Source organism: Bos grunniens, chromosome 23 (genome assembly GCF_055505025.1).
Source record: "Bos grunniens cultivar Pamir isolate PY7600 chromosome 23, Bosgru_T2T1.0, whole genome shotgun sequence".
Classification (NCBI taxonomy): Eukaryota; Metazoa; Chordata; class Mammalia; order Artiodactyla; family Bovidae; genus Bos; species Bos grunniens.
The window spans coordinates 16,705,044-16,729,229 of NC_141187.1; the positions used below are offsets into that span (position 1 = coordinate 16,705,044).

A 24,186-nucleotide genomic window follows, 5' to 3' on the forward strand; every position below is an offset into this window, starting at 1 on the left:
AGCAGAGCCCCTTCCTGATGACAACTCGGCCACCTTCCTTCCTCTCTCTACCCCACGCCTCCTCCCACAGCCTCTCGGAGCCCTTGACTCAGGTCAGATTTCTACTTTCTGATGTGTGTCTTAAAGAGAAGCACCCCTGGGCTAGTTCTCCAGGCTGAGGTCTGCAGAAAGAAGGGCGTGGGGGAGGTCTAGGATCTGAAGCGCTGGTGAGGGCCACGCTAATCTGGACCCCAGTTCTTCCCAGGGACACATTCCCATAGGTAACACCATGGTGTGTTTAGATACTGTCCTAAGGTGAACTAGATTTAAGCCTCTGGGAGGCTCAGCTGTTCAATGAAAAGGCTGCGAAGGGGGTGTGCCTTTACGCTTGGTACACAGTGGGCTCCCTGAGTGTTTTCAGTGGGGGCCGGGGGAAGTATGCATGCATCCATGCCCCCTCTTCCAGAGCCACCTTGGTGGTGCTCAGCTTGCAATGCGCATGTGCGAGGGGGCCACAGGTGGGTTCATTTAATAGGTGTGCTGGGGAGAGGCTGGAGGAGCTGACAAAGGGAGGCGGAGAGATTCAGAAGGGAAAGGAGCGGATCCTGAGAATGTCAGCTGTGTGCCAAGCACTGGTCCTTTAACACCCCCATCCCCTGCGTGTTTCGGAGCTGGGTGGTGGCCCAGGTTTGCAGAGCAGGAGGTCTAGATGCACGGAGAGGGGATAACTTGCCCACAATCACACCACGGGGGTGGTGGGGGGCGGTGGCACAGCTGGACTTCACACTCAGGTGTGCCTGATGCCAGAGCCTGCTGTCCATGACCTGGACACAACCACTCCGGGCCCTGAGGAGGTCTTCGAGGAACCTGGGGACAGACAGATTTTTTGCTTCTGGAATGTGGATTCAAAACTAGCCCTGTACCCCCTGCCTCTGCACCATCTACTGACCTGGAGTGGGAGGGGGTGTGGGTGAGGGGCAGGGATGGAGGGCTTGGCAGACCTTACAGAGAACTTCCTGGGCCCTCCCTTCCTGCCAGACCTCTCCTACCCAACTTCCCACTCACTGCCCATCTGCCCACCTCCCCTACCCACTGACTGGCCAGAGATGCTCCTCCTGCAAACTCCATGCACTTCCCGTTCCCATGATCCTACCACCTCAGGTCCATCTTGGCCTCACTGATAGTTCACACTCCCTTCAGGATTTAGTTCAATTCCCCAAGTGCCATGATGTCCTGGGCCTAGACCCCCCTGGACTCGTAAAGCCATGCAATGCTCAGACCTTCATCCACCGAACTGTGTGCTCTGACTTCAAGTGGATGATATTCCCATGAGCCCTCAGACTGACTGCCTATCACCCAGTAAGACAGATGGCTTGGGAGCCAGGCTTCTTGGCCTCAAATCCTAGCTCTGATGCTTCTGAGTTATGTGATCTTAGGCATATTACTTAACTTCCTGGAGACTCAGTTTTCTTATCTGCAAAATGGGTCTGATAATCCCTGCCTCACACCTTCCCAGGAGAGGATCAAATGAGATCGTCCCTGTTAAGTACCTGACACGTACATAGTAGATGCTCAACAAATAATCTCTGTTGTTAATGTTAATATTTTCTCCTGGATCATTGTTTGACTGCCCACCCTTCCGTTTGCTCCCCCATTGACATGTGTGTTATGTGCTCGGTCATGTCCAACTCTTTGGGACCACATGGACTGCCCTCCAGGCCCTTCTGTCCATGGAATTTTCCAGGCAATACTGGAAAATACTGGAGTGGGTTACCATTTGCTACTCCAGAGGATCTTCACGATCCAGGGATTGTACCCATGTTTCCTGCATTGGCAGGCGGATTCTTTACCACTGCCCCATTGAGTCCCAACAGTTCCAGAGTGAGTCCCTGGAGTGAGTCCAGGCTCTGATCCCCAAAGCCTGGTAGCTTCTCTCAATGACTCCTAGCTTTATCCACAAGCCCAGGTGGACCCCGTGACCCACTCACTCATTCCCACCACCTTCCACGTGAACCTGACCTCCTCCCCTTCATTCTCTCCAAAAGTCCCTTAGAGCCGCTGGAGCACTGATGCGCCCCTGTCTTGCAGGCTCTCCAGGTGGCCCGGCAGTTCCTGCTGCAGCAGGCCTCGGGCCTCAGCTCCCCAGGGAACAACGACAGCAAACAGTCGGCCTCCGCTGTGCAGGTGAGGAGGACACCGGCTGGTCGGGGTAGACCGGGCACCAAGGGAGGGGAGGACCCGCCGGAGAAGCGCTCTGGCCCATCCCCAGTGCCAGAGAGCGGGCAGCTTCCCAGCGGGAGCCACAGTCACTGCCGGGTGGGTGGAGAAACGCTGCCCTCCCATCTGCACCTGACCGCCAGGCCTTCCCCCCAAGCCAAGTCGCTCAGAGTCTGAGTCTGACTCAGCCCTCCTCGTCTGCACCTCTCTGCCCACCGCCTCTGGTCTCTTCCCAGCGCTTCTGGGTCACTCAGTCCGTCCCTCTCCCCTCCACTCCCCAGCTCTCACTCGATGAGGCCACCGCGCCCAGTCCTCCCCCTACCTCTTCTCTCACCCACCAACCCTCTGTCTCCCCACGTTTCCTGTCTCTTGATGTCTCTCTGTCTCTTTTGTTTTCCTTTGCACAATCTGCCCTTTTTTCCCCCTCTCCCTTCCCCCCAGTGTGCCGGCCCATCTGGCCGGCTGGGGGAGGGGAGATGGGGTGGGGGGCGGGGGTAAGCCAGGCCTTCTGTTTACCTTTTGTGTCACAAAGAACTTGGGAGAATTGCAGTCTGAGTCGGGGTGGGTCACAGCTCTGTGGGTAGCCCACCCCCCTCCCCATTGCCTGGCCCAGCCACCAAGCTTCCTCGCTCTCCCCACCCCTCTCTGCAGGGAGAGGGGGGGCACTCTGAATTGGGGAGAGGATTAAGCGGGGCTTTGAAAGGAAGTTTATCTAAGGGAGGGTGAGCAAAGCTGGAGCCTTGGGGGGTGGGGTGCTGAGGGAAGGAAGTGGGGACAAGAGGGCAGGGCAGGGATGGGGAACTGGGTGCCTGGACAAGGACCCAGGCCTGGGTTTTGTCCTGGGGCTCTGAACGCAGATCTGTGTTTTATGTAAGTGCGGTCAAGAAGTTAAAGGTGCCAGACAGTGGCCCTCTTCTAAAAGCCTCCAATCCAATGAGACATCTTTCAGGGGGAGGAGCCTGGCACAGAGGGGTAGTGGCCTGGGCGGGGGAGGGGAGGACAGAATTCGGAGAGCTAATGGGAATGAGGTATAAAGTTCTCATGTCTCCTGTAGTGTCAGGACTGGGTCTGTTTAAACTAGGGAACTCACCCTCCCCACCTCCACCCCCCTCACCCCCCCACCCCCGCCATCTGCCTGCAATGCAAGAGACCTGGGTTCAACCCCTGGATCAAGAAGATCCCCTGGAGAAGGGAGTGGCTACCCACGCCAGTATTCTTGCCTGGAGAATCCCCTGGACAGAGAAGCCTCATGGGCTCTAATCCATGGGATTGCAAAGAGTTGGACACAGCTAAGTGACTAACACTTTCACTCTCCACCCCCACCCCACCCCCATATACTCCCTGGGTCTGAAGTGGCCCTCAGGCTACTGTGCTGAGTCTGTTCTGAGTTTTCTACCCTAGGCCCAGCCTACTGCTTTTAGAATAGCTTGCATGCTCAGTCATGTCCGACTCTTTGCTACCCCATGGACTGTAGCCCGCCAAGCTCCTCTGTCCAAGGGATTTTTCAAGCAAGAACACTGGAGTGGGTTGCCATTTCCTCCTCCAGGGGCTCTTCCCAACTTAGAGATCTGAACCCAGGTCTCCTGTGGCTCCTGCATTTGCAAGTGGAGTCTTTCCCGCTGTGCCACCTGGGAAGCCCCTGGTCCAGCCAGCACCACCTTCTAAAATCAGGGAGGAGTCAGCTGGGGAACGGTTGCAATGTTCCCCAATCCAGAGAGGGTCTGTTGACCCAGTGAGAGGAAGGAGCTGGATGGTAGTTGGAAGGACCGAGGTCAGGCATCAAGAAGGATTTTGTGGCTGGGTATAAGGAGTAGGGTCTGAAATACTTGAGAAAAGAAGGGACTCTGTGGAATCCTCCTTAGGAAACCACCCCCACCACCAACAATGACAGGTCACTCAACAAACAGTACCTCCTAAACTGACAACATTTGCACGGTGCTTACCATGGGGCAGACACTAGGTGGTTTACAGATATCATCCCATTTTATCTTCACCATCCTAGGAGATAGATGCTGTTATTAGCTCCGTTTTGCAGATGAAGCCACTCAGGCCCAGAGAGGTTAAGAAACATGATCAAAGACACACAGCTAACAAGAGGCCAAGCCAGGATTTGAACCCAAACAACTAGCTCCAGAACACACTCTTTCCTGCCTACATTGTGATGTTGTCCTGTGCTTAGCACAGTAGTGAACCACAGTCCCCAGTACAGAGGCCTGGCCTGATGGTTCTCTGGGCTCCGGGAGATGGGGGTTCTTAGGGCCATGTCTGAACTTCTCCAGGAGCCTGGGGTCCCAGCCAGTGACCCTCCTCCTCCAACCCTGGACACCCTCCTTGCCTCCCTTCCCCATGCTCGGTTCAGTTTTCAAGGAAGTGGGGCTTCTGACCCCAAGTGAGGTCCAGGGCCTGGAAACAGCTTTTCTGTGATCTCATGGCTGGTAGGAGGACCCGGGAGAGTGCATTATGTCAATCTGGAGTTTGAATGAGGTGAGTCAGGCAGCTCAGTGGCAGCCGCTTTCCCAGTAGTCCTCAACTCAAGGCAGGATCGCCTGCCCGCTCACCCCCCAGCTGTGTTCACCTCCCCTCTCTCTCAGAGCCAGCTTCACAAGAGTTTCTAATGCCAGATTAGGTCTCCAGCTCCAGCCTGGAGATTGCCTGGTTTGGGCCTGGGTCCCAGGCAGGGAGAGTCACTCACAGAAGGCAGTACAGGTAGCTAGGAGTTTTCTTCAGAAGGGTGGTTGGGGCAGCCCCTTAGCTAAGCCAGCCACTGTCTCATCTTCTCAGCCCCCTTGCCATTCCTTGAAGTTCTTGGTGTCTCACCACGACCTTTCTTGCTGCAGCTCCAGCCACGACTGAGGACTACTCTCTGGTTATTCTCAAGGGTTATTTACAACCTTGGCCTAGTCTCCCCACTCACCCATTTAAAAGAGGTTGAGTTTGGGTCCTTGATTCTGGCACCAAATTGTATCCATTTCAGCCTCCAAATGGGCCTCTTCTGTGTCAGGTGCCATCTCTGCTCCTCCCAGCCCAGCATCCCGTATGCATGGTGGTTGGAGGGCCCCGAGCCTAAGCAGGGTCGCTGAGGGTGGGGCTGGAGGCAGCTGGCGGCATTTTGCCCGGGGCTCACACTGCCAGGGCTTTTGTAAGCATTTAGCTGCCCTGGCCGCCCTCCAGATGGTGACTCACGGGCCTCGCCGAGCTGACTCGCTGACGGTGCCCATCCTGACACATCCCAGCCTGGAGAGGGGGGTCACTGGGGACACCAGGGGAGCTCCAGTTCAGTTCTCAGAACCCCCAAGGGCGGGAAGGGAAGGGATGGGTTCAGGCGGTCTAGGAGATCGGCAGGCAGCAGCCACCTCACTGACCTTTCTTGACCCTGCTGAGCCACCTTAGAGACGAGTACACACAAGGTAATCCGTCCAGATTGCTGCAGCCACCTCTCCAGCCAGCTGCTCGGCCAGTTGGCAGGAACAGCAGAGGCTGGGGAGGACTTCCAAGGTCATCTCTTCCATTCCCCTGCCTCCAAGTAGGAAAGCCCCAAGGAAGGAAATGCCGCATCCTTTCCTGCAGGCCACTTGCAGTGACTCACAGCCCTGGTGCCTGGAAAGACCTCCCGGGTGTCTGGGCTCAGTGTTCCTGGCCGGAGCCCTGGCCATCTGCTCTAGGTCAGTCCCCACAGCCACGAGCATGGGAGGGCCAGAATTCTGGTCTCAAGTGACCCTTACCGTGTAATGCCCCTGGGGCCCAAGTGCTGGGGTGCACTCTTGGAGGAGTCGGGGCACAGAGGGAAAATGGAATATCCAGAGGGTTTTCAAAAGTAATTGTCTTTACGTTTGTGTAGAGTTTCATGACACACAAATAACTTCCACTTACCCCTTTTCCCATTGTCCCTCTAGGCCTCGGTTTTCTCATCTATAAAATGATGACCATGATGGTGCCCTCTTCCCAGGGTGGCTGTGAAAATTCAGGGAGTTGATGCACATACAGGGCTTAGCCTGGTACATTATCAGTTGCCAACAACTTCCTCTTGCTTGAGTAGTCCTGTGAAGCAGGGAAGCAGGCCTGCCCGACCCCAGTTAGCGGATGCAGAAAGGGAAGCTTAAGGGACTTCAAAGGACAGTCAGTGTCAGGGACGAGAACCTGGGTCACCTGACTCAGGAATCCACGACTGAGCTCATCACTACCTTGTTGGGGGGCCCAGCAAAGGATACAGGCTGGCTCTGCAAGGCGGGCTGGGCCTGTGCCATGGTCTGCCCCCTACCGCAGGCCCCTCCGAGGTGGGGACGAGAACAGCCCTGCAGCCTGACTTTTCCCCGTCTTCCCCAGTGACAGCTATAAAGAGGGAGGTTGGGCTTTGGAATCTCCAACCTCTTTGACCCCTTCAGCTCTCTGGATGGTTCCATTTCCGCTCACTCTCCCAGCCCTTCTCAAGAGCTGCTCAGGTGAGGCAGGCAGTGCAGGACCTGGGCACAGTGGGAACTCTGGAGCGCACAGACCTGGGCATGAATTCCAACCCTAACCCTCATTCACCCGGTGTGACCATGGCTAAAAAGCAAGGTGCCCCTTCCAGGGATGTTTGCATGGAGATGGCTGGGGTAGAGGAGGGGAGTCCAGGGCTGCGGCTTGGCCACTGCCTATGGGGTGGGGGCGGTGAGACTTGCTGGTGTCCCTCAGTCCCCTGCATGTCCCCCCTCTGCCTGGGGATAACCTCACTGGTGGCTTCAGGCTGAGCCCAGCCCCTGCCAGGGATCCTGAGTGGAACCTCCTCCTCCTCTTCTGCCATACCCATGAAGCTGGGGAAAGGTGAAAGGGCCCAGGAGCCCTCTGGGGACATAACCTGTCTTGTCCTAACCAGGACAAGTCTCTGCAGGACGCTCCTCCTGGACTAGGCCACTGGCTCCTCTCCCTCCCCGCCCCAAAGTTGATCTGCAAGGGAAGGTACCTCAGCTCGGGGAAGCATAAACTTACATCGAGTGCCTCTGGTGTGCCAGCTCTGCTGGGGCTGTTCTGGGGCTGGAGAGTAAGGCAGGAGATCAGAGTCTTGACCACGTAGGCCTTGAAGACTGATGAGGGGTGGCCGACGGGCTGGTCAGGACACCTCTCCTGCTAAAGCAGGGCAACAAGACAGTGTTGCCACTTGGACTACCCTGGCTATGAATGCCCAGCTTGGGGATTTCAGGGGAGGCGGGAACTGGGGGAAAGAATAATGGTACTGCTTTTCCCTGAACCTTCTGCCTGGAGCTGGATTCTCTGGGCCTCTTAGAGAGGCCTCACCCAGGGCGGGGGACAGAAAGCTGCCCTGTTTTGAGAACCATGCATGTTCCAGCAGGATGGAGGCATCTCTCGCAGTCCGATCCCTGTTTTACGGGAGATTCTGGGGACGGCCAGTGACTTGCCAGGAGGTCACATGGCAAGTTCAGTGCCCAGAAGGAGCAGTGGTCTGCCTCCCTGTGCTCCTGCCTGGTATTTCCACCCCACTTGGACCTCTGGATTTCCATCCACTCACCCAGGATGGCACTACCGTGCTCCCTGGGCATCAGCTCCAGGCCGTTGCATGTGCCGTCTAGGCAGATGGGCTGGAGTACATGACATGGATGTGAGCTGGGCCAAAGTCCAGATCCTAGCACCATGTGGGCATTTTGATACCTTCCTGTGGCTGCAGGCTGCCCTCCTAGCCAGGCCCACCTTGTGGGTCCTGTTATCAGAACACACTGAGTAGCAGTTGGCAGTGGCTACATGCCGCCCCTCCCCATCACTTGGTGGTGGAGGGTGGAAATCCTGCAAAGCATCGATTCTACTGACCAGTGTCACTAGGTTCTAATCTTCCCACACCAAGAACTGCATATAAGAGCTTCCCTGGTGGTGGCTCAGATGGTAAAGAATTCACTTGCAATGCGGGAGACCTGGGTTCAATCCCTGGGTTGGAAAGATCCCCTGGAGGAGGGGCATGGCAACCCACTCCAGTATTCTTGCCTGGAGAATCCCCATGGACAGAGGAGCCTGGCGGGCTACAGTCCCGGAGGTTGCAAAGAGTTGGACACAACTGAGCAACTAAGCACAGCGCATCTGCAGGCTCTGTTCTAAGTATTAGGTCCTTAACCCCTGTGATGACCTTAAGAGGCAGGCACTGTCGCTACTTCTGAGACTGTCGCTATTTCAGAGACAACAAAACCAAGAACAGGGACTTCGCTGGTGGTTCAGTGATTAAGACTCTGCAGTTCCACTGCAGCGGGCACGGGATTCTATCCTTGGTTGGGGAAACTAAGATCCCATAGGTTCTATGGCCAAAAAATGTTTGTTTTCTAAGAAAAAAACCAAGAATGAAGGAGGTAAGTCACTTGTCCGGAGACACGGCTAGCAGGTGGCAGAGCCAGAATGTGAACCCAAGGCTGCTCACTCTGCACCCACTCTGCCCTGCTGGGGGTGGGGCCCTGGGTGGGGGCCTCCGTGGGGCAGGGGTGGAGGTGAGCCGTCTGACCCAGCCCATCCCGCAGGTGCCCGTGTCGGTGGCCATGATGTCGCCCCAGATGCTCACCCCCCAGCAGATGCAGCAGATCCTGTCTCCCCCCCAGCTGCAGGCCTTGCTCCAGCAGCAGCAAGCGCTCATGATCCAGCAGGTGAGTCTGCCCCCGGGGCTGAGGGAAGGGCAGGGAGGGGAGGACGGGGTGTTCCAGCCTCCCTACTCCCACCCTGTTTACTAGCAACATCACCAAGAGCCACAGCAGTGGCGGAAACCAGAGAGACTGCTCAGGCCAGACTGACCTGCCTTCCTCCAGGACAGCTGGGGAGAGGTCAGAGGTCAGGCCTCTCCCACAGCAGACCCCCCACACCCTACACCCTCACAGCCTGCTGGCCCCACCTGTATCTCCAAACCCCAAGGGAGGGACAGAGACCATCCCCCACCTTTTCCTGACCTACTAAGGGAGAGGGAGGGCGCGGAGTGTGGGGGAACCTCCCCTTGCCCCTCTTGGTCCTGGCTCTATTCAGGGAAGAACCTCTCTCCACGCAGACTGCAGACCGGGGAGGGCAGGGCAGCCCTCCCTGCTGGGCCATCTGTCTCTCAGCAACCCAGTCCTGAGAGGGCTGGTGCTGCCTTGGGGTCAGCAGTCCGGCCAGTGCTAACCCCCTCCCGCCCTGCTATCCACCCCCAGCTGCAGGAATATTACAAGAAGCAGCAAGAACAGCTCCACCTCCAACTCCTCACCCAACAGCAGGCCGGGAAGCAGCAACCCAAAGAGGTGAGGGGCTTGGGCAGGGCGGGACATGCCCTTCAAAGGACGCCTGCCCTTCACCCGCCACTTCAATTCCGTCCTGGCTGGAGGCTGGGCATCCCAGAGTGGTTGGGAGAGAATTGCTTTGTGGGAACAGTAGAAAAATCAGGAGAGGCTGGGGAGGGGGTTATGGGTGGGGGGGCGGGGGGTGGAGGCACATTCCTGTATCTCCCCTCAACCGCATTCAGTCCGCATCTCCTTGCCTCGTGTTGTGGGATGAGGAGAGCAGAAGCACCGAGCCCTGGGGTATCTGAGCACACACGTGTTGATGTGTGAGTGTCCTCATTCAGGACAGGCTGCCTAGTGGTCCTGCCCTCTTCCCGCCTCCTCATCTCAGTGACCCAGCACCTCAGCCCTCCAGGCCTGGTCCTGAGAATCTTTCAGTCCCTTTAGCTCTATTCCAACTCCTGTCACGTCCTGTAGCATCCTGTGCTGCCTCTCCAGGGTACCCCGCAGCCCCCATCACTCTCCCTCTCTGTGCCACAGTGCCTCCTAAGCGTCCACACCAGGCCCTGTACCACCCCCCACCCCCTGCCCCTGCCCCATGCCCCGCTTCTGCCACCCACATACAGCCATGTTCTGAGTTGCCTCTTCCCAGAAGCTGCCTTGCTGTCGTCCAGTCATTCCCTCCTAGCCTCAGCCTCCCCGTTGGAGGTGTTGTATTTGTTACATTCTCTGCATTGTCTCTAGAGTGGGTTTACTGAGAAGCCACCCGCCCTCATCCTCCCACCTCCAGGGTGGTGGGCCCAGCCATCCCTGCCTCCTAAGCACGCAGGACTTGCTTGGTTCCTGGGGCTTTAGAAAAGACTTACTGACAGACTGACTCGCCAATGCTTGCGTGAAGTACTGAATCGGGGGGCAGGGGTGCTGGTAGGGAGATCAGGGGCCAGGGGCAGGGAAGAGAGAGCCAGCAAGAGCAGAACGAGCAAGTGCGGGCGGGCGCCGGGCACCTGGGCAGTAGCGATGTGTCTGTTCCCCTGTCTGGTGACCTGTCAATGCTGATCTGTTAAAGTCCCATCAGACTCCTGGATTCTCTGTATCTAAGAAGCAAGAGAGGAGAGGAGCTGGAGGGGAGAAGGCCCCCTCCTCAGAGCAGAAGGGGGGCACCCCGGGCATGTGGGAAGGGTGCCCGCCAAGCAGGAGTGGCCCCCCGGGTCTGACAGGCTCATCCATCATTGTGATGAGAGCCCCCTGCCCCTCCAAGGCGAGCACAGCTGTGGTGCGGGAGCTGAAGCCGCAGAAGGAGGGAGGCGGGAGCAGGGAGGGCGTCGTGCTGCGTGTCTGGGTCTGGCTGTGTGTGTGTGTTTGCGCGCCTGCGTGCGTGCGTGCAGGCGTGTTTACCGCGAGGCGGCATGCAGCCCTATGGAAGCTGGGCCGGGAGCAGGGAGGCTGCAGCGGCGGACGCCACCACGACAGCTCCAGGGGCCGACAGGCCCTGGGAGGGGGTGGCTGCGGGATGGGGGCCAGATGGCACACCCGAGGCTGAGGGGACCCCTCTCTGCCCGCCCCTGCGGGCCCCCCACCAGGCCCTGGGGAACAAGCAGCTGGCCTTTCAGCAGCAGCTCCTGCAGATGCAACAGTTGCAGCAGCAGCACCTGCTCAACCTACAGAGACAGGGGCTGGTCAGCCTGCAGCCCAGCCAAGCCTCGGGGCCCCTGCAGACCCTCCCGCAAGGTGAGTGCCCAGCCCCCACCCAGCCCCAACCCCACCGCCCTCTCTTGCCCCCAAGGGCTCCCAGGAGCCAGCTGCAGCAGGGGGCCGCCTGTGTTCCTGGGGCCCCACCAGCCTCCCCTCTCTGCCTCGCAGCAGCTGTGTGCCCCACGGACCTGCCCCAGCTGTGGAAGGGCGAGGGTGCCCCCGGGCAGCCCGCCGAGGACAGCGTCAAGCAGGAGGGGCTGGACCTCACCGGCACGGCCACCACCGCTACCTCGTTCGCCGCCCCTCCCAAAGTCTCACCCCCCCTCTCCCACCACACCCTGCCCAACGGACAGCCCACTGTGCTCACACCTCGGAGAGACAGGTATGGGGCTCGGGCCGGGAGGAGGCACTGCACACCTGCCTGGGGGCTGGCCTTGACCCCGAGGGCTGCCATAGTGGGGGCTGGGGGTTTACTTCTCCCGGGGCACACAAAACTGTGCTCAGCCTGTGGGGAACCTGTATTAGGGACTGAAACCTCATCCGTAAGGGAGCTGGGACTGCGCAGGACCCCAGGCTGCTGGGGTGTTCAGGGTCCCTGATCCCTCTCTCCCTCCTGTTCTTGCAGTTCCTCCCACGAGGAGACGCCTGGCTCCCACCCCCTGTACGGACACGGAGAGTGCAAGTGGCCAGGCTGTGAGACCCTGTGTGAAGACCTGGGCCAGTTTATCAAGTAGGTGTCACCACCCCTCTCCTTTGTCCCCCTAGCCTGCCACCCAACTTGCCCAAGTGTCCTGTGTCCTCACCCCGGGGCGGGGGTGGGGGGGGGCTCGTTCCTTCTCTGAACCATCAACTCCCTCATCGCTCCTACCCACCACCCCACCCCACCCCCGCCCCGCCACAATCTGTGTTCCTGGTCCAGCAGCCTCCCCTCCCTGTCCCCTGTTCCTAGTCCCCAGTCGCCAGGCAGCTGAAGGCCAGTAGGGTGCGGGTGTGAGGAGGAAGAGACCTTCTCCCACCGCCCTCCCCAGCTTCCCCCAGGCCCAGCCCCAAGAGTGACGGCCTAGAGACGGCCTCCGGGCCTGGCGGACAGGCGGCTGGCAGCAGGCGGCCAGCTGCCACAGCCGTGCCAGGCTCTGTCACTGACTGATTAACTCCGCTGTCTCCCAGACCCTTGCAGCATCAGGGTCAAACAAATTGTTTTCACGCTTCGTCAGAGGTTTACTTAATTAGTTCATTTGCAATTAGATCTCTCTGTAGCTAGGATTTTAGCAAAGACATCAAAGGAGGCTGACGAGAAGGCGGCTTCCTCCGTGGCCCTGTTTTTTTTTTTTTTGTCTGGCTCCCTTCTTTGTATGTCATGGTCTGTCTGCTCTCCAGGCTGTGGGCGGGATTAGAGGAGGGGAGGGGAGGGTGGTGACAGCAGGGCGACCAGGGCCAACTTTCTCTTGTCCGCCCCCTCCTCCCCACCGGAAGACACCTCAACACAGAACACGCTCTGGACGACCGGAGCACGGCCCAGTGCCGTGTGCAGATGCAGGTGGTGCAGCAGCTGGAGATCCAGGTGTGGCCCCAGGCTGTGGGGGCAGGGCGCGGGGGGGCTCCTGCAAGGGTCATCTTAGGCTCTCAAGGTCTGTGAACACAGCTGGATTCTGAGGCGGGAGCCAGGGTTGGGGGCCACTCTGCTGGGAGGTCCCAAAGAGATGCATACTAATAAAAACAACAAAAATAAACAGGAATAGCTAACATATTCAGCACCTGTTTGTGCTATGCTAAACATCTAGGTGACTCAAGGAATCCTCTGAATGACCTTATATGGTGGGTACTATTATTATGCCCGCTTTGTATGTGCGCAGTCGTGACCAACTCTCTGCAACCCCATGGACTGTAGGCCACCAGAGTCCTGGCCCATGGAATTTTCCAGGCAAGAATACTGGAGTGGGTAGCCATTTCCTACTCCAGGGCATCTTCCCAACTCAGGGATCAAACCTGTGTCCCTTTGCGTTTGCTGCGTTGGCAGGCAGATTCTTTACCAGTGCGCCACCTGGGAAGATGCTATACCCACTTTACAGACATAAACAGAGGCACACAGAGGTGCAGCCTCTGGTCACTCAGCCAGTGGGTAGCAGAGCTGGGATTAGAACCAGAGCAGTCTGGCTCCAGAGTCCACGCTCTACAGCCTGGAATACTTCGGAGGCTACTCGGGACAGTCCCTGAAGCAGCCAACCAATGTTTACCCACTGCCTTCCAGTACCCAGCAGAGCACCTTGGCGTGAGAGGGTGGTTGTGAAAGATCCGTTGAATTTATGAATAGGGGTGAATGAATCATCCGTCCATTCCTGTATCCCCATTCAGTGTGTGAGGGCACTCACACACAAGTGCTGCTGAACTTCAGCCACGGCCTCTGCCCTTGACGGGGAGAAAAGGCGTGTGCTGTTGGGGAGAAGTGGGCACTGACGGGCAGTGGCTGTGCTGGGCTCCAGGCCGGGGACAGAGTCAGGATAAGTGGGGAGGGTTTCACGGAGCAGGAGACGGAGGGAGACACCGGGGGGCAGGGATGAGAGGTGCTGGAGATGGGGGTTTGGGATGTGGAAGGGGAAGAGGGCCCGGCTGCCCCTAGCACAGGTCCCCGCTCACCGCCGGCCTCTCCACAGCTCGCCAAGGAGAGCGAGCGGCTGCAGGCCATGATGACCCATCTGCACATGCGGCCCTCGGAACCCAAGCCCTTCAGCCAGCCAGTGAGTGACTCTCCCCTCCCTGCGGCTCTCAGAACCGCACGCCCCCGGCCCCTCACTGGGGGCCCCCGGCTCAGCACCCTGCCCCGTTGCTCACAGCTGAACCCAGTCCCCGGCTCCTCCTCATTCTCCAAGGTGACCGTCTCCGCAGCTGACTCGTTCCCAGACGGCCTCGCGCACCCCCCCACCTCGGCCGCCGCCCCCGTCACCCCGCTGAGGCCCCCCGGCCTGGGCTCCGCGTCCCTGCACAGCGGGGGCCCCGCCCGGCGGAGGAGCAGCGACAAGTTCTGCTCTCCCATCTCCTCAGGTAAGGGCCGCCGTGGGGAGGCGCGTCTTCCACCACAGCCGGAGCCCCCGCTTCCGGTTACCTCCTCATGCCCTGCCTGTCTCCCCCAGAGCTGGCCCAGAACCATGAGTTCTACAAGAACGCTGACGTCCGGCCGCCCTTCACCTACGCCTCCCTGATCCGCCAGGTGAGCCAGCCGTGGGGAGGCACAGGGAGTGGGTGGAGGGCAGCACACTGGCTGCGCACCTCCCTCAGGGTCCCGGCCCCCAGGGGATCCTGGGAGCAGAGAGCATCACGGGAGTCCCGTCCCGCTCGCACCCGCGATTTTCTCAACCAGTGGCCTCTCCCATGGGACCTCGGCTGATCCAGCCTGCTGGTCAGGTGGACCTGTCTCTGAGAGCACACTCGCTGTTTTTTGCTGCTCATACCCACCGTGTCATCCATTCTCTCTTTTCCACATACAGGTTACTCCCGTGAGACTACTTTTTAGTAGACTTACGGTCACTCATCTGTCTCCTTTTCTCTGTCTTTCTCATACACACACTCCATCTCATGCTTGGGGTGCCCTTTGCCAAAACCAGGATAAATTCCAAATGGCCTGCTCTACTTTCTCTCAAGAATGCTGCTTTCCTTCCCAGTTGAGGGCAGGGGCTGTTTGAGCCATGTTCTCTCCAGCAGAAATTCACACGCTCCTCCAACAAGTGCATGGCCCTTGAGACTTGGGTCCCCTTTAGCCTCTGGTTGGACTGCAACCAGCCTGCCCCTCTCAGGGGACCAGAGAGCACCCCCAGGCTTGTCCATGCGCTTCCTCTGTGGGTATCTTCTGCCCTCAGACGAGTTAAGGGCCCTAGAGGAGAGCTAGGGAGAGCACACAGGCCTGTGACCCTTGGAGGCCCAGACTGAGGGTCCCTGTACTTCTTCCTTGTCCACAGGCCATCCTGGAAACCCCCGACAGGCAGCTGACCTTGAACGAGATCTATAACTGGTTCACCAGGATGTTCGCCTATTTCCGCAGGAACACAGCCACCTGGAAGGTAAGGCATGCCCCTTCCTCCTCACCAGGGCCCTGGGCAACCTTGCACATTGCCACATCCCTTTGAAACCAAAGCTGGCTAACAGGCCCCTTGGAGAGGCAGTTCTATACAAAAGACTCAGCAGGCCCCAGGCTGGGCCCTGGGCCCCTCCACCCCCACCTCCACTTCTCTAGAGGGCCCCCGCTTGGCCCCAAAGACCCCAGCCCCCTGAAGTAGGGCCTCCAGGAGTCAGTAGTGCCCGAACCTGGTAGGGAGGCCTGGGTCCCATTCACAGGAGACCTTGAAGGTCCAGATTCCTTGCCAAAGTGCACACTCTGAAGCCTAGAATGGGTATGGGGGTTGGCGGGATGGGTGATTGCAGGCCTGGACGTGTGTGTAGACCGAAATCCTGGGCTGTACTGTGGGGCACAAACACAGACACTCATACTCTCCCCAGCTCCGCCATCAGTGGCAGGAAGATAATTGTCTTCATTCAGTTAGTCATTTTAACACCTTCAGCTGTAGAGTTTTCCTGGGGGACCAGAAAGAGGCAAGGGAGGGACCCTAGAAAAATGGGGTGCAGAAATGTGAGCTGGGACACTAAGCTGTTTATTTTTCTAGAGCCAGCATGAGGGGGTGTGCGTCTGTCTGTCTGTCTGTCTGACGGGTGAAAGTATTACATTCTGTGCAGCAGGGTGGGAGCGGCTGAGGGGAAAGAAGGAACTGTCCGCGCCCTGTGGGAAAGGATGGATACCAGGGCCCAGTGTCGCAGGACCTGAATCGGATCCCTGGCTCTTGAGTCCCTCTGCTGGCCAGAGCAGAAGCTACAGTTAAGCAGCCTACCTCCCCTGGCCCACCAGGTTTCCACAAGTGTCACAGGGACCCCCCTCCCCACCAGTGATCAGGACAGGTAGAGTCTGTACAGAGCCCAGCCTTCTCTTCCTTGAGAGTGCTAAGTTCAGCAGGAGAGACTGCTTCGTGACCTTCTGTATCTCTATGCCCAATTCCCAATGCTTGCCAAAGATGCAGCGAGGCTGGGACAGCTGCTCTGATTGGCTGTGAGTGATGTCATTTCCTGCCAACCACAGTCCTGCCCTCTCTCTGAGCCAGCAGGGCCTTCTGGGGGCCACCTGGTTCAGTCTCCAACCTGCAAGCCGGTTTGGATACCAGGTTTCATAAAGGACAGAGTCCTATACAAATGTCGGGATCATTACAGTTGTTATGTAACATTTGCTTTACTATATTAATCCGCTACCTTTAGGGGAATCAGTGTGGAGCCTCACTGCTGCAGACAGCCTCCTTCTTGGGGGCCAAGTGCCTCTCACCCACCTATCCTCCTTTCCTGTCCTCTCTTAACTATATCACCTCTACAGTCCCTCTTGAGGTCAGGAGGAGCTGGTTTAGGTGACTCCTTAAACCCCTCGATGACCATCAGGAAGCCACCCCTCCCATAGCTCAACCCCCTGGGCCTTCATACCAACCACCTTTGACTGGTGGCCCAGCCTTTGTCGTCTCAGCAGTGTGTCTCCCTCCGTGGAGGTCTTCACCCCTACCTCCCCTCGCCTCGTTTAGGTCCCAGCAAGAAGCCCACTCAGTGAGTGAGTCCCATTGAGCTGTGCTCTGCTGGTGCTTCTGCCACGTGTAGGGCAGCACCTGTGCCCTCCCTGTGGCACAACAGAAACCATCTCAGCTTGTGGTCCACTCTGACTTTCAGGATTTTTGCCGCCAAGCTGCCACTCATATCACTTGGGAAATGCACCCTGCGTACACACCTGACTCATCTGTTTCCTTTCCACCGGTTCGTCTGCTCCTTGAGGTCCCTCCTCTTCTCAACTTCCTTCTCAACTTCCATTTCAGCTTCCTCTCCTCCCTCCTCCTTTCCTTTCTCGGGCCCCCCAGCCTGGGATGCTGTCCGCCTCAGACCAGGGCAGAAGGGTCGGGAGCTGGAGTGGGCCAGGCCAGCTGCCGTTCATCCGGGGACAGAGCAGCCATCTGCCAAGCTGACGGTCCTTGCTGGCCCTCCCCCTGTGTCCGTCCCCTCCCAGGGCCCATGTTGTGGGCCAGTCCTTTTGTTTACGCAGCCCCCGCCAGACCCCTTAAATTGCCGTTAATGTTTCAGCGTAACGAATTAGTCTCTCATCACGAATCAGGCTTCGAAATGAGGGAAAAAAGCCCCGGTGAGGCCATCCTCGGAAATTGGGGTCATTCTCATTTGCAAAGCGGAGGATCGGAGCCCCGTAATGCGGGCAAATTTATTCCAAGGCAGGAGCCCCGGCGTGATTAGGCCCTTTGTAATTATCGCTCCAAGAGATTCCACTCCAGCCGCCCGCCTCCCTCGTGGATTAGCAAGCGAGTTGGAAAAATACACAGGATTTAATTAGAGGCAAATTAAAATTGGTAATGAAATCGGGCCAGTTGCAAGTGGCAAGAGTTGGAAGGGAGAGAGGGAGAGGGGATCTCCAGGGGCACGGGCTGCCCGCCCAGCCTGCTTTCTTCCCCGTTTAGAAATGTAAAGAGGAGACAAGTATGGAGATGAGGTGGGGGGAGGCTGGGGGGGGACAGGTAACAGGGGCAGGGATGGCTGGGGGTGTGAAGCTGAAAGAGGAGAGCGGGGGACAGGAGTGAGGGACGTGGCGGGTGGTGGCAGATGGATTAGGGCCCTAGACCAGGCTCCCAGGGGGCGATTTGGGCCAAGCACCCTGCCCCCACCCAAGTGTCCTACAAACCAGATGACCTCAATTCCTGAAGTTATCCTGCTGGGAGGAGGTGGGACTGCCAAGGTGACTTTTCTTCTTTTCCCTCCTTTTCCTGCTGTACAGCCACTAAACTCAGAGGCTCCTTTCTCCCAGCTTCTTTATGTTAACAAGCATGCAGTAGGCCCCTACTGTATACCTCGTGCTCTAAATAAGCTATGTGTTCTGAGCCAGAGGGCTTCTCTGGTACCCCAGTGGTAGAGGATCCACCTGCCAATGCAGGAGAATGCATGTTCGATCTCTGGGTGGGGAAGATCCCCTGGAGAAGGAAATGGCAACCCACTCCAGTATTCTTAACTGGAAAATCCCATGAACCTGAGGAGCCTGGCAGGCAACAGTCCATGGGGTCACACAACTGAGTGGCTAAACAATAACAGTCTAAGCCACAGCCCAGAGTCAAGGCTCCCATGCTCCAGGGGAATAGAGGAAGTTGCAGCAAGGCTTCCTGAGTTATTCCTAAGACTTTTGAGGCTTAATGGAGACTGTGTGTGTGCCTGAGCTACGATGTCCCAGGCTCACTGAGGGGCCAGGGCCTGAATGGGCTCTTGTGTTCTTCAGAAGCCCCAACGACTGCATGCATCTGCTTGATGATGGTGGGAAAATGGGTTATTGCTAATGAGGTGTCAGTCACCTGGTAGACAGAGTTTTCTAAAATGTGGTGGGGAGCAGACGATACAGCGGGCCGGCGGCAGCGAGGGGTACCGGGGACCCCCGGCTCCAAGGGCAGAAAGGGGCCTTCCCTCCGCTCCGGCTGCGTCGTCTCCTCCTGCCCACCCGCTGCTGCTTGTCACTGGGCCGGGGAAGGTGGGACCTGAGAACCCTCCTGCCTGTGCTCCCCCGCATGGAAGAGGGGCCCCCTCTGAGCATCTGCTTCCTGTCCCTGTACCCCCAGAATGCAGTGCGACACAACCTCAGCCTGCACAAGTGCTTCGTGCGCGTGGAGAACGTCAAGGGTGCTGTGTGGACTGTGGACGAGCGGGAGTACCAGAAACGAAGACCGCCAAAGATGACGGGGTGCGTGGGCCACCCCCCATACCTCCCCAGGGCGCCTCCACGCACCAGAGCCTTCCTGCCGTGGGGGAGGGCGGGGAGAAATGAGGCCACAGGGGCCCAGGAGAGCCCGGAGTCTGGAAGTGACAGGTGATTCAGGGAGAGGACATTTCAGTCTTCTGCTTCTGACCAAGGGAGGAGCTGAGAGGAACCGAGGATCAGGGTGTGGGCAGGTGGCAACCAGCGTGGCCATTGACAAAGGGGCTGCCATCCCCAGAGCCACTCTTGTCACAAGATGAGCCAAACCTGTGAGATCCCTGGGCCCCACTTCTTCATTTTTTACAGGGAGAGGAGGCCCAGAGAGAGCAAGGGGCTGGAAGGCAGTCGCCCAGCAGATCCCTGGCAGAGCTGGGTCTCTGATCTCTCCCACGTAGCGCTCTGAGTGGAGACTGAGGAGCCTGGGAGAGGGTCAGAGCTTCCTCTTTCAGCTTCCCTTCCAGCACCGCCACCTTCCACCCCAGACATCTCACGTGGGCCTGCCTGTGCTTCTTGGGCCAGAGGCCTATGGGGAGGCAGAGAGAGGTGTGAAGCAAGTTAGATATATATCTGTGGGTGCCTGTACCCCTCAAAGATTTCTTCTCCCAGACAAGAGCCTCTTTACCTTCAGGCGGAAGTGGGGGCTGGGGCAGGGTTGGGATTCAAAAATGAACCACACCCCTTCTGAGTGCCCTCACGTGCCAGTCCCAACACTTGAAATCTTTATGTCCCATTTTCACCCTGGAATCAGAAGACCTAGGCTCTAATTATACCTCTATTTCTCCCCAGCTCTGTGACACTGGGCCAGTTTCTTAACCTCTCTGAGACACTCTAAACTGGGGGTAGTCACTGTGGAAGGATGGCCTTAAGCCATTGCTTTTCCTGACCCAACTCTTGGAGCACTTTTTTGTATAGAAAAGCCTGTGGTGTAGAGCATGTGGGGACAGGCTGAGCACACAGCATACTAGATGTCCCCAAATTCAGGATGGCAGGAAAGTGGATTTTACAGAAAGGGGTCTGTGGAGGCTATCACTCAGACCTTGTCGGACAGCAGGAAATCTAAACTGAGGAGAAAAGCTACTGGGCTGCCTGGCATGGAGAAAGACAGGGAAGAATCTCTGTCCCACTCATCAGCTCGGAGGCTCTGGGCGTGTTCCAGGGTCCCTAAGAGCCCGGGCAGCTCTCCTGTGAAGGCGGCTTTTGGTTCCTGCTGCTTCAGGTCAGCAGGAGGGCTGAACAAGATGGGCACGGCCGACTATGACCTCCAGGATAGTGAACGGGACCTCCCCTGGCACAGAGCAGGCCCTCAGTTAGGGTCAAGGCCTGAGTGAGGAGTAAGCCAATGAATGAAGCAGACATGCCTTCTCTCTCCTCCAGGAGCCCTACCTTGGTGAAGAACATGATCTCGGGCCTCAGTTACGGAACACTTAACGCCAGCTACCAGGTAGTGGACTGGTCCCCAACCAGTGCCCTCCAGCCCCGTCACCTTCCCTCCAGCTCGCTGGCCTCAGAAGAGAGCCTCCCCCATCCTCTCTGGCAGAGACATGGGGCACAGGGCAGGGAGGTTGGCATAGATAGGCAATGGAGTCTCCTGCCCTGGCTTGTCCCTGTGTTGCGGGGGGGGTCCTCTGTCTCCCTGGAGGGTAATACGTCAAGCCCGGGTTCTCCGCAAAGCTGAGAGGCAGGTCAGGGTCAGAGGTAGGAGCACCGGAGATCTGCCAGGGCGCAGATCTCCCAAGGGCTGGGGAAGGGACATCACCTGACCAGGTGGAGCCCACTGACGGGCCTCCACTTCTGTACCCTCCAGGCTGCCCTGGCCGAGAGCAGTTTTCCCCTGCTCAACAGCCCCGGCATGCTGAACCCTGGCTCCGCCAGCAGCCTCCTGCCCCTCGGCCACGACGACGCAGGTGCCCCCGTGGAGCCGCTGCCTAGCAACGGCAGCAGCAGCCCGCCTCGCCTCTCCCCACCCCAGTACAGGTGAGGCTGCGGCGCGGACCCCAGCCCATCCCAGTGCCCCCCCAAACCTTGGGAAGGTGTGATCTTGTTCCTCTGCAGCTGGGATCCCCATCTTGTCGCCTCTGGTCCAGCTCTTCCCAGGACCGGTGGCCCCACGCTCTCCTCATGACTCCCCACCCCCATCCTCTTTTTTATTTCCTTCCCTCCTCCATCCTTTCTCATCTCCCTTCCTCTCTCCTTCTCAACCAAGGACCGTCTCTGTCCATCCCGACACCTCCTTTCCTTTGAAGAGAGCCCTGGGGGAGACCAGACTGATGTCAGCCCTCAGTCTCTCAGAAATGAGGAGCTCCTGGGGAGACACCCAGATTCTGGATGCATTTGGGGTGGGAGCGGGCAGGGGAAGGCCCCCCGGGTGTCCACATCACCCCTCCCATCACAGCCACCAGGTACAGGTGAAAGAGGAGCCGGCTGAGGCCGAGGAGGACAGACGGCCCGGGCCCCCCATGGGGCCCCCCAACCCCAGCACCGCGGGGCCTCCAGAAGACAGGGACCTGGAGGAGGAGCTGCCGGGAGAAGAACTGTCCTAAGGGCCTCCAGGGGCAGGGGTGAGACCCCGCCTTCGGGAACAGGCCCCACTTACCCCCACGCCCCGCCCCGCCCAACCTCAAGGCACTTCCGGGACTCAGATGGGGGGGCTGGGCCAGCAACTCCCAAGGTGACCTGACTGACCTACGACACTCGGGGGCAGGGACGGTCCGCCCCGCACCCCGAGGGGACACAGAATCCCTGGTCTGGGACCGGCAGAGGACACGGAGGGCCCAGACCCCTCCTCAGACCCCCCCCCAACATCTGAATTTCACGCCCCTTGCCCCCAACCACCAGCAGCATCAGGGCCCTCCTCCCCCACCAGCTCGCCCCTACAGGGCTGCTCAGCGCCTTGGAGACCCGCAGGCGGGGCTAAGCCACCCTCTCAAACCCAGGGCACTGCACCCCTGGCTCTGGCTGTGTGGTCTGGCCAGAGGCCCCCACCTCCTCCATCTGTGCTCCCTTCCACCATCTTGTCCGTACTGTGAAGAACTAACTAACTCCATCCCGACTCCTTCCCCTGCCCTGGCCTGGGTCAGAGCAGCCCCAGGAGAAACCAGCCCCCTCAGCTCTGCCTGTTCAGAAGCCACAGCTAGTCGGGGGGGCGGGGTGGACAAGTTCTGGGGTGGAGGGAGAGAACCCGGATTGGGGGCGGGTCCGTGGAAGCAGGGCGCCCGGCTCCAGGCTGAAGCAGGCCTCCATCCCTGTTGGCTGGCTGCTGCCCCTCACGCCAGGAAGCACAGGAAGAGGCCTGTGCCCGGTGGACTCATGGAGGTGGAGCCGAGCTACCTTTGAGGCTGGAGTCAGGCCTAGGTGTTGCCGGGGCTGCAGGAAAGCATCTGCCTCCGTCCCGGGAAAAGGCCAGGCTGAAAGCGGGTGGGCAGGCGGGCGGGATGAATATGGTGGCTGCTGTGACCCAACCGGTCACTCCCACCCCAGCCTTCAGGTCCCCCATTGCAGTCTTCCCTCACCCACCCCCCACCCTGCACCCCTCAGTTACACGGATGACCAAAGACCTTTCTTATGCCGGAAGCAAAAACCAAAACTTTTTGTTGGCTTTTTCCTTTGTCGCCTCCCACATCCCCTGCTCCTCATGCCCACCCCAGCCCCAGGCTGGAAGCCCTCCCCGATTTAAGTTATTGTTTTAAACCAAAGTTTACAGTGTCTGTTGGTGGCCAAGACCCCCTCTCTCCACCCCTGCCCCGAGGACCCTGGGACTCAGTAGAAGCTGGCGGCCCTGCGCACCTCCCCTCTGCTCCAGTCCAGCAGAGGGGAGGAGACTTCCGCCCTCAGCTCCCCCTGCAGGGTTCTCGTCCCCTTGGGCCATGGGCACGGGGAGCCCTCCTCCCAACCCTGGGCTGCTTCCTGGGGGCTCTCCTGACCCCCCTCTCCAGGACCAAGTTCCGCATCACACTGGGAGTGTGGATTCCAGCGAAGGAGCTGGAAAAAAAAGTGAGACTCTCTCCACAGACCCCCTATGGGGGACCCCAACTTAAGGCCAAGGACTGGGTGTGTTTGATGCTTACACAACACCCCAGGCCAGGCCCCTTTGCTGAGAAGACTCCGTGGACTATTTCCCAAGAAACCCCCACATACACCCCTTCACAAGCCACCCTTCCCAAGAGGCAGGGGGCCCTCTGCCCCCTCCCCTATGTACTCCCCACCTGTGTTCTGTTTGACCAGCACAGAAATATTAAACGTCCTCTCTTCACCGGGCCCTGCGTGTGTCAGCAAGGGAGGGGAGGACGCTCTGGGCAGCGGGGGCTCCTGGAGGGGCGCTTGCTGCAAGTGCGGAAGTGGACCGAGCCCCAGCACCAGCGTCTCCGCCTCCATGATCGTTGACAGCTTTGTTCCAGCTCCTCTCCGCTCCACCTGGCTCCCTTTTCATCTGGGGAATTTTCTCTGAAACCAGGTCTCCATCATTATGTTTTCTCCCAAAGTCACAACTACTGGGCCTGGTTCCTTCATGGGTTTGAAATCCAAGTTTTCCTGCCTGGATGTTTTCACTGGGCAGTAGATTTCCTCCTGGGATCCAGAGGGTTCTTGCTGCAGAAGCACTTGCCTGGGAAGCCCTCTGGGCCCATCACCCATGGGTGGAGGCTACCTGGATAGCTGTGTGTAGGGGAGGGAGTGGCATTGAGATGTTTGTCCACCACTGTGCCGTGTAGGCGCTTGTAAGTGTAGACTCGGGTCAAAAAAGGGGTTATTGCAGCCCATGGAAAAGGACCCCGGACAGCTGGGGGAGGGAAGGAAGAGGTTCAGACTGTTAAGGGCAGAGCAGGGTAGGGGGTACCACCACACTGGCCCACACCAAATCCTGACTCCCCACCCACTACCCATCTGCAGTAGGGGAGCCCTCCCCACCTCAGACCCCAGCTCCCTTCCAGCACCAGGGGCACTTCACAGCAGAGCCCAGGAAGGAGTGTGTGCGCTTGGGGAAAGTGTGGAGAGAGGACGGAAGGTGTTGAGAAAGCAGACCTGGCATTAGTAACCCCACAAAGCATCAAAATGCTGGAACTTTCCAAAAGCCAAGCTTGAGGGAAGTAGCAGGGGAAAGAGCCGGCAGGATCTGGAGGTTGAGTCTCCACTGACGTCCTGTCTCAGGCCTTTCCTACTCCTTTCAACCATTATCTGTGTCCTCCTCCACTTTCTGTCCAGCCCCATCTACCTTGCCTCCTTCCCCTGCCCTAATCCTCTGGACCCTGGTGCAGAGCCCTGGGTGAATCCCCTGTC

At 58.5% G+C, this 24,186-nt stretch overlaps 1 protein-coding gene across 5 annotated transcripts in view; it reads left to right on the forward strand.

The window, feature by feature from the left end:
• Positions 1-23,164, forward strand: part of FOXP4 (forkhead box P4) — a 50,905-nt gene extending 27,741 nt beyond the window's left edge. For 2 of the 5 annotated variants that reach the window (XM_086371569.1, XM_086371570.1), the window contains exons 3-17: positions 2,068-2,163; positions 8,688-8,810; positions 9,345-9,431; positions 10,991-11,138; positions 11,271-11,484; positions 11,728-11,832; positions 12,576-12,663; positions 13,754-13,837; positions 13,934-14,141; positions 14,231-14,307; positions 15,053-15,154; positions 18,779-18,900; positions 20,290-20,356; positions 20,720-20,889; positions 21,308-23,164. In XM_086371569.1, the coding sequence (XP_086227695.1) occupies positions 2,068-2,163; positions 8,688-8,810; positions 9,345-9,431; positions 10,991-11,138; positions 11,271-11,484; positions 11,728-11,832; positions 12,576-12,663; positions 13,754-13,837; positions 13,934-14,141; positions 14,231-14,307; positions 15,053-15,154; positions 18,779-18,900; positions 20,290-20,356; positions 20,720-20,889; positions 21,308-21,455 (1,839 nt within the window). In that variant the 3' untranslated portion in view covers positions 21,456-23,164. The remainder of the gene's footprint in view (positions 1-2,067; positions 2,164-8,687; positions 8,811-9,344; positions 9,432-10,990; positions 11,139-11,270; positions 11,485-11,727; positions 11,833-12,575; positions 12,664-13,753; positions 13,838-13,933; positions 14,142-14,230; positions 14,308-15,052; positions 15,155-18,778; positions 18,901-20,289; positions 20,357-20,719; positions 20,890-21,307) is intronic. The other 3 variants (XM_086371574.1, XM_086371573.1, XM_086371572.1) reach the window with 3 other exon arrangements.
• The last annotated feature ends 1,022 nt before the right edge of the window (positions 23,165-24,186 follow it).